The 16,052-nt window shown below is 39.0% G+C and overlaps 1 protein-coding gene across 2 annotated transcripts in view; it reads right to left on the bottom strand.

Annotated features, from left to right (window-relative positions):
* Positions 1-16,052, bottom strand: part of TRHDE (thyrotropin releasing hormone degrading enzyme) — a 204,082-nt gene that overhangs the window by 103,797 nt on the left and 84,233 nt on the right. For both annotated transcript variants that reach the window (XM_035128521.3, XM_088651943.1), the window contains exon 4: positions 2,046-2,200. In XM_035128521.3, coding sequence (XP_034984412.3) covers positions 2,046-2,200 — 155 coding nt within the window. The remainder of the gene's footprint in view (positions 1-2,045; positions 2,201-16,052) is intronic.

Here is a 16,052-nt window from a genome sequence, read left to right as displayed (position 1 = left end):
GATTATCAAATTGAAACAGAAGGATACTTCATGATCTCATGTCACAGAATCATATAATCAGTGTTCTATGGACAAATTGTTGATGGTGTAAATAAGTTGGGTTGGCTCCAAACCAAGAGACCCTTCGGCCCGTAGAAGGCTTTTGATCCAATGGACTGGTCCCACTGGTGGCCGGGGCAAGAAGACCATTTTCACCAATTCCCTGGTTTCCCTCTCCCTCCACAATGTTATAGAGAAGCCTGCAGAACACATTCCAAAGTATATGAGGAACTGCAGGAAAAAATCAGGAAAAGTTGGCTCCCTCCATCTCACTTTACACCAATGAGAAGGACGTTTGGATCCAAGCCATTCTTAATTAATGAAAGGGAGGGGAAAATACTCTTATTAGATTAATAGGTATGCTGAGTATATAACCAACTCTTCTGGAAATGTTTTCAACTAGCAAAAGACTCCTTATATTTCACAGGTGCCTATTTCACAGATGTTCAATCTCAGTTTTTTGGAAGAATACTAAATTTGAAAAAAATATGACCTAATGGAAACAAAATTGTAATAATAGGAAATAGTGTGATGCATTTTGAACAAAATGTATTCCACTAATTTAGCATTTGTAGTTAAGCAAGAGTGAACAGCTTCTAGAACTTTTATTTGAATATTCTCACTTTTTAGTTTGAGCGGATCTTATCAAATGATGTTTTCTGAAGGAAGAGATTAACTAAAATGGATGAGGGGATAATCCACTTATTACAGTTAATCAGAGGTGAGGAAAACTCTGTCAGTTCATTTCATTCATACAGAAGAGATTTCTCCTTGGTTGTCTTATCACTACGAAATATATGCTGCACTTCTGATAGATCTGTAATAATTAAAATTTAGCAGGTATAAAAGTATTGACTAACCAGAGAAAACAAGCACTTCTGGTGGATCAAATATTGTATCAATAATAGTAGGCTTTTTATCAGTGACCACCACAAAGTACACTAGTCTCGAGATTATTTAGCGCTCTACCAAATCACATGTCCATGTGAGAGGGTATATAACACTGCATACTCAATACAACATCTAACCAGTTCCTATGGCATTCCCCGCTCATGATCTGCAATTGGTTCAATATTTTTTTCAAGTCGTACTACATTATTCAATTTCCTCTATGAGTTTGAGATATTATTTGTATGCTACAATGGCTGGTTATTTCTGATACGAGATCAGCAACGGATGCAATTTTGGGCTTTGAGAAAGGTCTCAAGTGGAATATCTCTCATGCACAAAATGGCGCTTCGGGTTACGACCATTTCGGGTTACGAACTGCGTCCTGGAACGGATCGTGTTTGTAACCTGAGGTACCACTGTACATTTAGAATCAAATATTACCTTTGTTTCAAGAGGGAAAAATGAAGTTTCTGTTCCCTCTACACTATGTCTAACTTTTGCACTCATCTTATGTTACTAAAATGTTATATTTAGATTAAAGAAAAATGTGAAATCAATGTAAAGGGTTAACTGTAATATTTTTCAGTATATTTAAGAATCACAATAAACACAGAAGTATGATATTCATCGTTCATATACAGAGAACCATTGCAGAAACATAAAGAAAAAACCACTTCCCAAGTTTATGTACGTGAGTAAGAGTGACTATGAAATTTATTTCAGTCACTGCAAATTTTGACAAGAACATGAAACTCGGCTTGAAACAGTTATGGTGCTATAATTAATCACTTCCTGAGAACATCACTATGCTTAACTATATAAAGACAAAAGTCCATTACAAATCACACCAAAGGGAAGGAAATTTTACAATATTGATCCGGTTCCCATTTCTTGAATGTTGGTGAACTTATAATGCTCATCATTATAGTGTTTATTATACTTAATGTATGTCTGTCTGCTCATCATAGTAATGCCCATAATTGATGCGTTTCCCTTCTGTGTAACTAAAATGAGTTTTCCTGTGAGAACAGTCAACATGGAAAACGCTTTGATTTAGACAACGACAACGACAGTTTTCAGTAGCATGCTCACAAGTGATAAGGTTTATCTCCTACCTGATGGCATAGCTCATGCACAATGACCATAGTGACATCAAGTAAGTATGATATGGAAGAAATGCTTGGATCCAGAAGTATCCTCTGCTCCACAAAAACACTTAGTCCCCAGTTTTCCATAGCAGCATACGGATGCTTAGGCACAGCTAATAAATCTAGAAACAGAATGAAATGTACTTTTACTGCGCTTGTGGGATCTATTATGATCTACAATTCCTGGTAAATAAAAAAACCATAAACCATATTTAGAATTATTTTTTTCCAAACAACTCTGCACAAATAAAAATGCAATAACACACTAGTAACACTAATAATTATTTTTGTTAGCAGAGACGCTTCTCTTCTAGTGTCATTTCTTCCCGTGTCTCAACATGATGTAACATACTTTGAATGGGATTTGGTGTCACTTACTGTTTGTGGTAGCAAAACAATAACAATAAAATTTAAAAAAACACCTGTAAAATAATGGGAAATCCCCATTCATCAGGTTGGAGCTGTAATAGAATGGCTTAAGACACTGTCTTAAATCAGGGCCCGCAAATTCTAATTCTACAGAACGTTACTCCTCCACTCACAGGTGGGATTAACACATGCTCACACCCTTGAACTTAATGGAACTAGCCTCTGAGTAGATCTGTGCAGCATTATTCAGTGACTCTTCACAGCTAACATTCTCAATACTGTATTAAAGATAATTTAAAACATTTGTCCTTCTGCAAAAAATTGTCATTTTTAAAAATGTGATTTTTAATAGAAACCTTTGGAGCAAATGTTTTATAGGTAGGACAAACTCAGATCAACACATGCAAAAATAATAATATTAAAAACATTGATTTTTGAAATAGCAGCAAAGAGAGAAAACAAAAGAAAGAAAAAGAAATCCTGCAGACAGTCATATGTAAAATGAAAGGAAATTGCTACTTTTAAGGTGAGAAGCAAAACTAATGACATTTGGCCCAGCCACAATTAGAATATTGGACTTGAAGCTCATGTCTCAATGGGTATCCTTGAGACAGTCTCATATTTCTCAGCCTAAAGTGCCCTACAGTATTTTATGCTAATTATAGGCAGTTATTGTTATTAGTACAATTCCTATACTACCCTTCACCCAAGGATTAAGGGGTGGGTGGGTTACAATATAAAACAGAAAAATACATACCATATTAAAAAATGCAAACATCAATCAGTTTAGGATAACACTTCATTCATCTGATGAAATGGACTCTGGTCCACAAGAGCTTGTGTCATTAATAATTCTTCTAGTCTTTGAGATGGGATGGAAGGCCTCAGCTCACAGGCCAATCTTGGCCTATCAAGGGATGCAGTCTGGCTCACACCCACCTTCTAACATTACTATTGATGCCAGCAGATGGGCTTGATGGGATTCTGTGTTAAATCCTACTCAGTGGGTTGTCCCACCCACCTGTCAAAGTTGGCCTTCCAAAAGAGGTACTTACTAGTACCACTATCTCTTATGTTTTACCCTGGTAACACTATGGAGATATTGCACATTGAAATTTGTGTGGTGGCATTGTTATGGCCCACTTTAGCTGGAAAAAAAATCTTCTCTTCCAGACCAGCAAGCAAGACAACTTCATGATTTCTGAATCTGGCTTGTTTCCATCAGGTGTCAAGAGTGGTAAAGACAAGTCTGCAAAGGAACAACTGTAAGAGTTTATTGTTTCTTGGCAACTGCGCAGTGCCTTTTAAATTAGGAACTCTGGAATGGAGGTTATCCTTGCCAAAGTTGGGCTTGAAGTCAGTGTCATTCAGCAGTGATGTCAAGCCCTAATTCAACTGGCTAAATTCCAATATATTACAGTCAGGAACTCTGGAGTGCAGCTGATCCAAGCAGGTTTAAAGTTACCACCAACAATCAGCTGATTTGCAATAACTTCAAGCCTTGCTTGGATAGGCTGACATCTCCCTTTGCAGTTCAGCTTGAGTGCAAAGGAAAAAACTGATAACCAGAGATCATGGCCCCAAGTAGCCAGTCAGGTATGGGGAGACAGGGAATCAGTCTGCTGGAATGAAAAGTTTCCCTACCCAGGCCATAGCAGAGACCAACCACAATTTCTGTTTGCATTACAACAACCTACTTAATTGGAAACTGAAGCAATTTTTGTCTCCTTGAATTATTTTCATTATATTTTGTTCATTCTGCAAAACCAATCATAATACTGATTTCCTTATATTGGTGGGTAGTGTTTATTCATAAAAGGCAGCATATCCAACTAAGTTATACTCCAGGGTACTTAGGCTATATGCATCTATTTCATATAACTAACAATCAATGGAGGTCTTAATAACACCTAGAGTATCTGCTGGTCCTGAGAAAAGGCTCTAGTGTAGTACTGTCTGCTTGTCATATTCATCCTATGCCAAAGCAAATGGAGCAACTACTTCATTTTTGGCAGCTGGATAAATGGGTTTTAGACATTCACCCCCCCCCCAGTAAAATAATATCATGCGGATATGATTCAATGATTTGTGTAGCAAAATCTGTATGTAAGGTCCTAGTATCTTTTGTTTCCAAACATTTAATTAAAGCATCATAATTTTTCGAGTTGTGCAACAGTATATGATTAGAACCCATTATTCTTAACCAATATAATCATGATGCAAAACATAAACTATCAGTATAACACTAGCCATTTAAAAGTGATTTGAAGAACAATCTTTTTTTTTTAATTTCACATTTGTCTTTGGGCTCACATCTAAGTTTCTTTCGTTGCTATCTAATTTAAAAGTGGTGGTTCCTTTTCAATTTGCTTAGTCAATTACATAAAGCCCTTGGGCACCCCTACCTTGAAATGATCAAGTATGCATAACAGAAAAGCTTGCAAGACATCTACCTGCAGCAGGTGTGCCCTACATTTGCAACTTCTCTGCATGTGTCCCCATGACTATTGCTTACACAGCTGTTGTTTATCTACCTTATTCCCTTCCCTGGGCATACTAGAAAATACCGGTACTAACTTGTAGTGAATTTACTCCTGGACTAGCTTCTATATCATCATCAGTTCCTGGTCAAAATGCAGCCCCAGTTTATTTATACACACTAAATTCTATCCTATTCTTTCTCTAGGCAAATCCTTTCTTTGTAGCTGCAATGAATTCTAGGAGGTTCTATTCCCTTGCGGATTGTCATATAGCTATTAATTTCTGTGTGGGCAAACATAACTAATTGACCCATAGCGCAGAGCCATATGCCGGCCTAGCTCAACCAAATGCCAAGTAAACTACCAAACAGGAGTCCCTGCTGTTCTGCAATTATCTTTGAATTTTCCTATTTAGAAAGTGTCCAGTCCAATTCCTTGCACTGGGATTCTTTAAAATACTCTGCAGCTTTTCTTAGAATATCATGGCTGCTCCCTACTCACAAGATAGAAGCAAACTATTTTGATGTACAGAAATAATTCCAGAACAAGTAAAAAAGCTCAGTGTTTAACTTCGGGCTGTAGCCTGCTGTGGCTGTAGAAACTGGTAGGGGAGAGACATGTTTTGTGGCAGATGAAGGTGTTTCTTCTTTCTGTCCTCCTCCCAGGGGCCATTCCTCCTCTGGCCATTGCTGTGGGTACACCACCGGACTGACTGTAGTGACCACACATCTTTAGGGCGTTGAGACATGGGCAACTTACACCCGCCAGGAATGACGCCTCAACGCCATCTACATGTGCTGCGTCAGGAAGATTTTGGGTATCTCATGACAGGACAGAGTCTCAACCAAAGATATGTTATCGCAAGCCCACATTCCCAGCATGTTCACACTCATGTCTCATGTTTAATGCTGACCAATTAAATCCAAAGGATGTGAAAATGACTCTAACATTGGAAAAAAAATTAATTAGTGTTTTATAAAGACAGCTTTTCGATAAACAGTGTGGGATCTAAATGCTATTATTTCATTCAGCACTGTAGTCATATCTGATGATTCAGAAGAAGGGTAGGACAGACATAAACTCAGTACCTGATGCAAGGATATGGTTCCTTGATGATCTCAGTGCTCTTCTTGAAGTGTATACTATTCATAAAGCTATCCTTATAAAGAAGCAATGAAACATGTTGTCACACCAACCACTTTGAATACAAAGTGTAATTTATAACAATGCAGAGATGAAAAATTAACCCATAATATTTAACAAGTAAACATCTTGCTACAAATGGATCTAGCTGCAACTCCAAACACATTCAGTAATGTTTACTAAATAGATACACAGTTATGCATGATGTGAAGCAATATGTTGTCATTTTGTATAAAAGTTGCTGTGGGACCTAGATGTTGCAAGAGTGATATAAATTTTAAAAATAAAAAAACAGGACCTGCAAAAAAAAATGTACATAATTACAGTCAGCCAGCCATGACTTTTCCAAGGATACATCATTCCATTCTCCCCGGTTTTCAATTCTCCTCCCCTCATATTTCAGCATTCCTTCATGCCCAGTGAATATGTGCTGTACTCATCAGGATATTTTGGGTCCCCCTCCAAATTTTTCGTACTTCTGCCACTCTTTGTGTTCTCAAAAGCTTTCCGATGCATTCCTGTTCTGCTTGGATTATGTCTTTTCGAGTGAATCTGAATCCATAATAAGATTGTAAGCTAAGTATTTATATTGTTATGAGGTGGAGGGGGGCCAGAGGGTTAGGCTGCATGCCAAGCCTAGTGGGAGAGATCAAGGAGGGAGGACAACTTGTTGCTGTAAGCTCAACAGTTGTGGAATGGGACTTTCTCAGCCATAGGCTCCCTCACAAAAGAGGCGAGGGTGCAGAGACACTGGGGGGGGATCGTCCTTTGGTATGCACACTGAAGGCTAGCAGAATGCTTGCTAGCTCTAAAAAGTTATCAAAGGGGCTGTAAAGATGTGGGGCTGCAAAGAAATCACAAAGAATACTTTTAAGTCCCTCTCGTCAATTTTGCCCAAACTTAATCATGGCCAGTGCTAAAGCATTTCAACTTGTGAATCTTGTGAATTATATCACCCAATTTTGTTCCCGCATTTTTATTTAGGTTAAAAAAATAACTGACTCTGTTCTCATGGAAGCACATCAAGAGAGAAGAAGTGCCTCATATAAGAGGGACCAGCCTTATTCAAAGAATCAGTTTAATACAAGAATTCAGACTGACCAAACAAGTAAGCTGAGCTACACGTTACAAAAGAGAGAAACTCAAGGGTTGCTAAAGGGTTGCCAACATTAAAGAAAAACATTTATCAGAAAAGACAAAACCTCAGTCTCTTAAGAGAAATTTTCTTTTCCTCTCTGTAATATCCCTTTATTACGTTATAAAAGCAGAAATCTACAACTTACATTTATCATACTTTCCCCAAAGCTTCAAGTGGCAATTAAAGGAAACTAGAACTTGCGTGTGAACTTTTACAAAGTGTTCCCTTATAATGGGATATGCTAGGCAACTTAATAAAGGAAATTGCTAACTAATACATCACCTATTGCTCATGATCTGACTTTCAGAACAAATTTAGTTAGCGAACAGGAGACACAGGAGACACCTGTTGGGAGTGTAGACCAGCCACAGCAGCAGGAACCAAACTGGTGTCAGAGGATGCCTGTGGCTCCCTCCCCCACCATCCATCTATCTCTAGCTGTACCAAAGCCTAAAGCTCAGCAACTCAGTATCAAATCACTTCCAAGCCTTCACACATCCCTCATGGTGGGACTGTTTAGACAGGGCTATGCTTGTGACATATGGTGACCAAAAGTGTATACAGTATTCCAAATATGATCCTACCATAGATGTGTGTGTGTGTGTGTGTGTGTGTGTGTGTGTGTGTATCACATCCCAGGAAATGGCTTCCAACTTGCTGGCTAAACCTAGTGAGGGTAGCCAATAGGTCATAAGCCCTCACTGAATCAGTGGACTTAGAGAGTTGTCTATCACCTGCATGCAAAGACAGGCTCCAGAGGATTGAGAGGACGAGACCAAGAGCAGGTCCAACAGTCAAGAAGGTGGTTTCTCTGTGTGCTGTAGAGGGAAATGAAGTGGGGCTTCTCAACCAGTGAAGGTAGCTCATCTAGGAGAAGGAAAACTCTGGTCCTAAACCTCTGCTTCCTTACAGCCATAGTCATTTGTGAGAAAGGCTTCAGAAGTAAACGGCGAGGAACAATCCACACCCAATACCTTGTGGAACATCTTTGAGAGAATAAAAGGCTAGGGAGCAAACACTACACAAATCCGGAGTGGAGTCCCTAAGAGAGTTGGTCGGCACCTTGTATGCCTCCTTCCAGCAACTCCTACGGCCAAGCTGGTGCCCAAAGTATTGCCCTGCTTTCTTTTGGACCACCTTACTGAGGTCTTGTCTGGGCAGCCCAGGATCTCCATACACACTGCCCAGAATTGCACCCCAGAAAAGTCACTTAGGGGCTGCTAACGCAGCAAAAACAACACAGCAAGTAGCAGTTGCTGCAGAAGGCATTGTGATTCTCCAGCAGTTTGACTCCATTGTCTCTCGCGACAGACAGACGCCAACAACCAACACCTAAATGTGAACTTATGAAGCAGCCTTTATAACAAGCCAGATCACTGGTCCATCCAGGAGCATGCAAAGCATTTTACTTCCCAAAATGAGCTTCAGCTCTCCCTGGAAAAAGACATGTAACACATACTTGTTTGTTGTAGGTCTTTTCCAACTAATCACACAAGAGAGTATAGTGGAAAGTTTCTAAATTAAAGGACATAACTCCATGGCTGCATACACAGATCAGCCATGCCACTCAAGGTCCTGTCCCAAAGTTTCAAAATGTAAAATAATCCTGCTTTAGAGTTGTTAAGACTCAAGAAAAACAAACAAGTGGAACAGAAATCACCAGGGAAAGAAAGACAGATGTCAAAAATGAAAAGAAATATGGAGTGTCCCTCAAACGGAAAGATGTAGAGAGCCATATTAATCCTTAAAAACAATTATCAACCCAGAATTTTAAAACAAACATGTATTTAATGGGTTTGTTGGAAAGCTAGCAGAAGCTGTCCTTCTCTTTTCTTTTAATCCTTTGTAGGTAGCAGTGCTACTGATTATTTACGCTCTCAGGAAAGGGATTTACATAGCCTTATCTGAAATGATGAAGTAATCTATAACACTTACTCAAAATACCATGCATGCACCTTTCTGTAATACATCTGTCTACTGAAATACATATATTAGCATTCATAACTGACTAAAGTAGCTACACAATCTTTGGTTTTTTTCATATTTAAATGCTCATTTAGGGCACAACTAGACGTGACAATGGAACTAGACATGACATTCCCAAGAAGTAACTCAGGTCCTTCAAATTCTGTATTAAAATTGTTTCCTGCCTGCCCACTCTCTCTTAATGCAATTTTCCCACCCCACTTTTAAAAGACTGCTTTTTCATCCGGGGGGGGGGGGGCTTTTTCACTGGAACCCAGCCAGAAGAAAAGCATGTAAATAATTTGGGTGGAAATGTTCAATGGCCCACTCCCACTTTAAATAGCCCTTATACCTAAGCATTTTGTAGGTAGTTGAGGGCAGACACAATTCTCTATACAAGTCTGCAGTTATTGGATTTCATTTGGCCCTTACTGTGGAAGACTGTGGAGATAAGATAGCAATCTGAGTCTAAAACTGTATGCCATTATTTCAGTCAGAGTCAAATGCATGTTAGAGACCCCTGAGGAAAAATAACTGACATACAGCAGTTCATTGTTGACTTTTTATTGCTTCCTATTGCACAATGAAGTATTTCTTAATATTAAGTGGCATAAACAATGGATGGCTTTTGATATAACAGATGCTTAATGCATTGTAAAATTTAAAGATCCCAAGGGTAGAAAAGAAAAGAAAGAACTATGAGTGGGGAGAAGGTGAAGAAGGAAAAAATAAGTTGCTACATGGAAAGAAAAGTTAAATCATCATATTTTTAAAAAGCCTTTTTCTGTTATATTTAGTACATGACATGCATATTTTTAAATGCCTTATACATTTGTATAGCACCTATTCATTGTCCATAGTTTTACAATTTTTAAAAAGCATCAAATCATTCAGTGATGGACTGAAAAATGAATTCAATTTTCCACTGACAGTGAATTACATTTCATGTACAAACAGCACTGAAATTATAAGCAATGCTTTGTCTTATGAAACAATACCTGAAAGAATCCATCTGAATTTATTCATGGTGTTTTGCGAGAGCAAGCATCTTTCAGAAAGTTTCTAGTGAGGCAAGCTAATGCAAAACTCACAACATAAATATTTCCTCTCTGCTTCATTGCTTGTACGTTCTTAATACACACTCTCCCTGCCCCATCTCAGTCTATGTTAGATCAAAGAATTGACACTGACAGAATGTATACAGAGGCAGAGACAGAAGCCAGATTGTGGCAATTCTAAGTTGCACTGACAGTGCACAATGTTCAGGCGTTGCGGTATATAAGACATTCATCAAGTAAAGAAATGCATTCTCATCTGAAAATATTTAGAAGAGAGAATTGGTGCGGCCCTCCCAAAAGCGGTGTTTTTAAGATAAATGCTAAGTGTACCGACAGGATGGGAAATTGCCAACAGCTATTTTCCTAACACCATAGTTAATAGAGCATGAGGACTGTATAGCTAAAAACAACATGTATCTGATCACTGCACACTTATACACTGCCAAAATTCTAACAACCAACTACAAATATAAGACTTCCATAGCAAAACCAGGCATCCTTTCATTTAAGTATGCCAAGTTAAAATATAAAATAGAATGTATTGCTTTAGGTGACACACTTATAAAAAACATTATACGGTAAATACTGTACATGTTATAAATGTATTTTAAAGTCATGAAACTTTTCCGTTTAAAAATACCATTTAGGCAAGACATGGCCTTTTGGGGGAGGGTGTGGCAAGCTGAATTAAAAAGCATAAAAGAAAATGCCGAACCACAGCTCATAATAATAATATATAAACATTTAAAATTCTGTTTCAGAATATTCAGTCACACATCTGCATTACATTTTGAAGGCACACAAAACCACTCTCTGTTGTATTGACAAGATCTTCCTCTCCACATTAGCACAGGAAACCTAGCTTGGCAAACCCCAGACACTCTTGGGATCTGAATGCTGGATGGCCCATGGGATGACCAGCCTTTGCTGTTGTTGTTATAGTTTTTGTTGTGGTTTCAATAAGTGGAAAGAAATCTGCTTTGTGAAAGCCAGCTAATCAATGTCTGTCTCATTTAGCATTCCATATTTTCCTCACCTAGCAGAATCCAACCATTTTCCTTCAGCTACTATCAGAGCCTGGGAATATTTAAGGGGACTTTATATCTTGAAATAATAGAAGGAGCAGGGAGGAAAAGAATGGAATACTTTTAAGCATTTGCATCTGTACATCTTTACAATGCATTTCTATTGCTCTCTTTCCTGCAAGCAAACTCCATGAAACATGGCGGGACTTACTTCTGAATAGAATTCACATTGGATTGCACTCTTTGATCTGGATCCAGTGTATCTACAGCTACATGAAAGCAAATCGGACTACAGTTCTTTTTCTGAAGGAAAGTCAGACAGAGAGCAAACCTTGCTGGCCATCAACTTTAAGCAACAATTCCCCTGGCTTCTCATGAGGGCTCAACAAGGAGCATGCATTTCTGTGCTTCACTGTCTACAAGGCACTACAAGGGCTTTTAGGCAGGAGAATCCAATTCTCACCCACACCTTCCTTTCCTGCAGTAGAGCAGGGAAGACCAGCTGTGGGGAAAGTTGCCCATTTTGCCTCTGTGTGGCCAAGGTTCTTCAGACACCTTGGCCACACAGCTGTCAAACAATCCCCACCTTTTCTCCCAACTTTTGAGCAGAGGCAGTTGTGGTAACACCTGCAAGCAATCTTCATTCACCTGTCTAGCTTAAAAGTTGGAAGTCTTGCCTCTCTTCATACAGACCAGACAGCAGTGCCCACTTGCCATACCAAGGGGATTTGCTAGTATAGCTGAATATATGGCTACCTCTAATCTTTCTGCAAGAAGCAACCTAATTAGATGTTGTCGTGCTCACTCAGTGGTATACCAAGAGGTCAAAAGGACCAAAGCTGGAGCTTTGACTAATTGTTTCCTGCCCCCCCCCCTTTAAGGAACTTTCCTGGGTTTTCAGAGCATTTCATAACTTATATAATAATTTGCTTGTTCTATAGAGATTAATAGTTTGTCAGGTGCATTCATCTTCATATTACATTTCATGGGGACTGAAAGTCGCAATATGAAATAGAATTCTCTAAGGTCATATCCACATGACAGATAATGCCAATCTATTTTAGCATGGCACCATTTACCTTGAAGTAAGCTATCATATTGATGCATCACTATGAGCAGTGTCGTAACCTCACAGCTAACCCTTTATTCACACCTATCAGCCAAGTTGGCAGAGTGAGAGTCTGTTGGCACAGTGTGGGGGCCATAGCTGTCAAGTTTTCCCTTTTCTCGTGAGGAAGCCTATTCAGCATGAGGGGATTTCCCTTTAAAAAAGGGAGAACTTGACAGCTATGGTGGGGGCCTCTTTATATGAGAGACACAGAAGTAGTGAGTGCCCCAGATGAGAAATAGGGTGGGAACGCAATGCCTTTTGGTTGTTTTCATTGGTTGGGTGTCCAGTTCTTTAACCAAGTATTTGGTTGAATTGTAGATCCTAATTATTGTCCTCACTGTTGTTTTGTTTTAGTTGTTTTATGATGAAGAAGCTAAACTGCCTGAGCTATTTATTGGACTTTTATGGGTTCTGTAAATTTTGTAACTCCCCCCCCCCCGTATATTTTTATTGCTATTTCATTTCCTTGTTTCCCACCCAGAAATTGAAGAGCAGGCTGTAAATGTTCATTATAATCTTAGTAGTATTTGAATAAATGGCAAGATGATGTTCTGGAGAGGGGATAGGCTTTCGGATCTGATTGGAATATACCTCACATCAGTCTCAGCCAACATGACCAGGGATAATGACAGAGAATAAACATGGCAACTGAAATTGCTGTCTATGGAGTACTGCTTTATAAACTAGCTAACAACAGAGTGGATAATTAGTAATGAATAAAGCATTTGTAAACATACTGGACTATGTTGTGGCTACAGCCATACAGGTTATAACATGATTACACAGAAGAAGAAAACAGACAACAGGATAATCCAATACTGAACATTTTTTTAAAAAATCACATTCTCTTTACTAAGAATGACTTTTCAAGTTACGTCTCAAACATTTATCAACTTCAGCTGCAACAATTTATGTGTAGGTTAACGGAGCCTAAGTTTGTCTTTGTCTATAGCTTGTATGAATTGTTTAAAAACAAACATCCAGGAGAAAAGCAGCTGACCAAAACAAATACCAATGACACATTATACTACCGGTATTGGTTTAAATATATTTAGAGGGTCAAAGATCCATATGTTAAACATGTCACATGTAAAAATGCCTGGCATCAATTCACCAAATCACAATATAAATGATCTTTAGCATAGCTGGTAAAATCTCTACTGCACTTGTGACCCTCTTGTATCATCTGGGTAGTGCTGGGAAAGATCCTTATATGGAACCCTGGAAAGTCACCGCAAGTCAGTGTAGACCAGGCATCCCCAAACTTGGCCCCCCAGATGTTTTGGGACTACAACTCCCATCATCCCTAGCTAACAGGACCAGTGGTCAGAGATGGTGGGAATTGTAGTCACAAAACATCTGGAGGGCCGAGTTTGGGGATGCCTGGTGTAGACCCTAATGAGCTAGATGCACCCAATGGTCTGGCTAAGCTAAAAGGCACCTTCTTGTGATGCAGTCACTGATATAACAGCTTAATATGGTGACTAGAGTAGCCAGTCAAGTGGAGGACAAAGCAAACCATTTGGGTAGTAGCAGAAGAAAAGAAAGCTGAGGGACTGATTCTCAAGGAAAGAACTGGAAAAGTTGCCCGAGAAGCTGAAAGATCCTGCCAGAGGGCTTTAGAAGAACAACAAAGTAGATGAGAAGACAGCCAGACAATCCGAGACACCAGGCGAGAGTTTGAAAAATGTAGCCTGGACAGCTGATAAATGACGCCTTAAGAGACTAAGGAGAAGTTGGCAAAAGGGAGCGCAAGATACAACAGTCAGCAGCACTTTTCAAAAGAAAGGAAAACGTAAAAGGCGTTGGGGCTTTAGGATGAAGTGTATGGGGTTTAATTTGAAATACAGGATTTACTTTTATTGGTTTGAGGATATCTTGTTGCAACAGCACATTTTCAGCTGCTCAGCACTGCTCTGGCTTAGTCATTGTACATCTTCTATTTACACAACAGAGTGAAAGATAAATCCCCCTGAAAATCCTATAATAATTTTCACAGCTCACGTGCAAAGTGTGGAACTAACTATTGGATGGTGCCAGACAGCTTTCCATTTCAAGTTTGTATTTATTTATCATTAGTTAGCTATTTTAACAACTTGTTACTCCTTACCTTCAAGCCTGAAGGTTCTCTTCTCTTTTCCCCTTTCTACCCTCTTCATCAAGGAGTGGAATTTACCACCACCAAAAAGGCAAAAGGACCCATGACCAGTAGCTTACATGTTACTACAGTTTTTTTTTTTAAAATGTCTGTAGCTTAGCATCACAAAATAGGAAACAGTAGAACTATCAAATAATTAACATAAATATGAAGGCGACTGTGTGTGTGGCTAGAGAAATAATTGCCAAGATATTTTCTAAATACCAGATTAAATAAAAAAATCAGAAGAAACACTGGCTCCCACTGTAATGCTTCTCTGGAGATAATCAAGAAAATAATCCAATAAGGATACACAAACCAACTTTGCCTTAATTCAATTTATTACTGTTCAGAAAAGTCTCATTTTGAAAGCATTATGATTGAGATGCCTTTCCACCTGAAGTGAAACAGTTTAATTCATAAACAGTTTGCTCAATAAATATCTGTGCAGCTTCTGTCTTTCCAAACTATATGAGAGAGATCTGTATAGTTCAAAACCTTCCATACACCCTTCCCAACTCTTTAGTATTTATTTAATAAAATGCATAGCTTGCCTTTTTGCCTATCCAGGTACACACAGGCGTCTACATAGATATAAATGTACCGTGACAAATATGTATAAAAGTTAACCAAATTATAGCACTGAAAATGTTGGTTTGCATCCTACTAAGCTTGAAATTAATAGGCCGAAGAAAGTCTTGTCTACTAATTTCAATTGGTCTGTTCTGAGTATGACTAACAGTGGGTACAACCACCGTTGTTGTTTTTTAATATAAAAGTTGCTTTATCTTTATTGTGTATATCATGGTTCTAGAGTAGCAGCTAGCAACTGAAACCCGAGTCCCTACAAAGTTCCACATGCTCTTCTCCCTTACCTGTTGCCAGCCTAATGGTATAAAGCAGGCACATCCAACAGGTAGATCGTGATCTACCAGTAGATCACTGGCCACCTGTGGTAGATCACTGGTAGATCACTGGCTTCCCCCCCCCCAAAGAAGCTCAACAACTTTGGCTCCCCTAAAAATGCTCAACATTTTAGCCCTTCACCTCCCAAAAAGAGGGCTTTCCTCCCACCTCAGAAAAGCTCAACAACTCTGACCTGAACCCCTAAAAAATGGGCCTTCCTCCTCCCTAAAAAAAGTTTAACAACTTTGACCTGAACTCCCCAAAAGGGGGTAGATCACTGCCAGTTTTTAACTCTGTGAATAGATCATAGTCTCTTCGGAGTTGGCCACCCCTGGTATAAAGCAAAAGAACCACAGAGTAGTTTAGCAGGTGAAGATTGGGGCACTTGTCCATTAGACCTTACGTATCAAAGCAGTCCTCTCTCTTTCCCACAAATGGCCTGTAAAACCAGGTAACAGACCACTATAGATATGCTCCTCAAGTCATTTCTTCAATCGTGAGCCTATATTTAGCTCAACAGCAGAATTCCTAAGACTGACAACTAAAAAGGCAAGAGCTCACATAACCATTCAGAGCAGATAACACCGGTGCAATACATTCTTTCTTCATGGTGTAACTTTACTCAGTGGGTTATTATTTAAG

Source organism: Zootoca vivipara, chromosome 9 (genome assembly GCF_965207765.1).
Source record: "Zootoca vivipara chromosome 9, rZooViv2.hap1.1, whole genome shotgun sequence".
In the NCBI taxonomy this organism is placed as follows: domain Eukaryota; kingdom Metazoa; phylum Chordata; class Lepidosauria; order Squamata; family Lacertidae; genus Zootoca; species Zootoca vivipara.
Note: the sequence above shows the minus strand (reverse complement) of the source record. Positions and strands in the feature narration are given on the sequence as shown.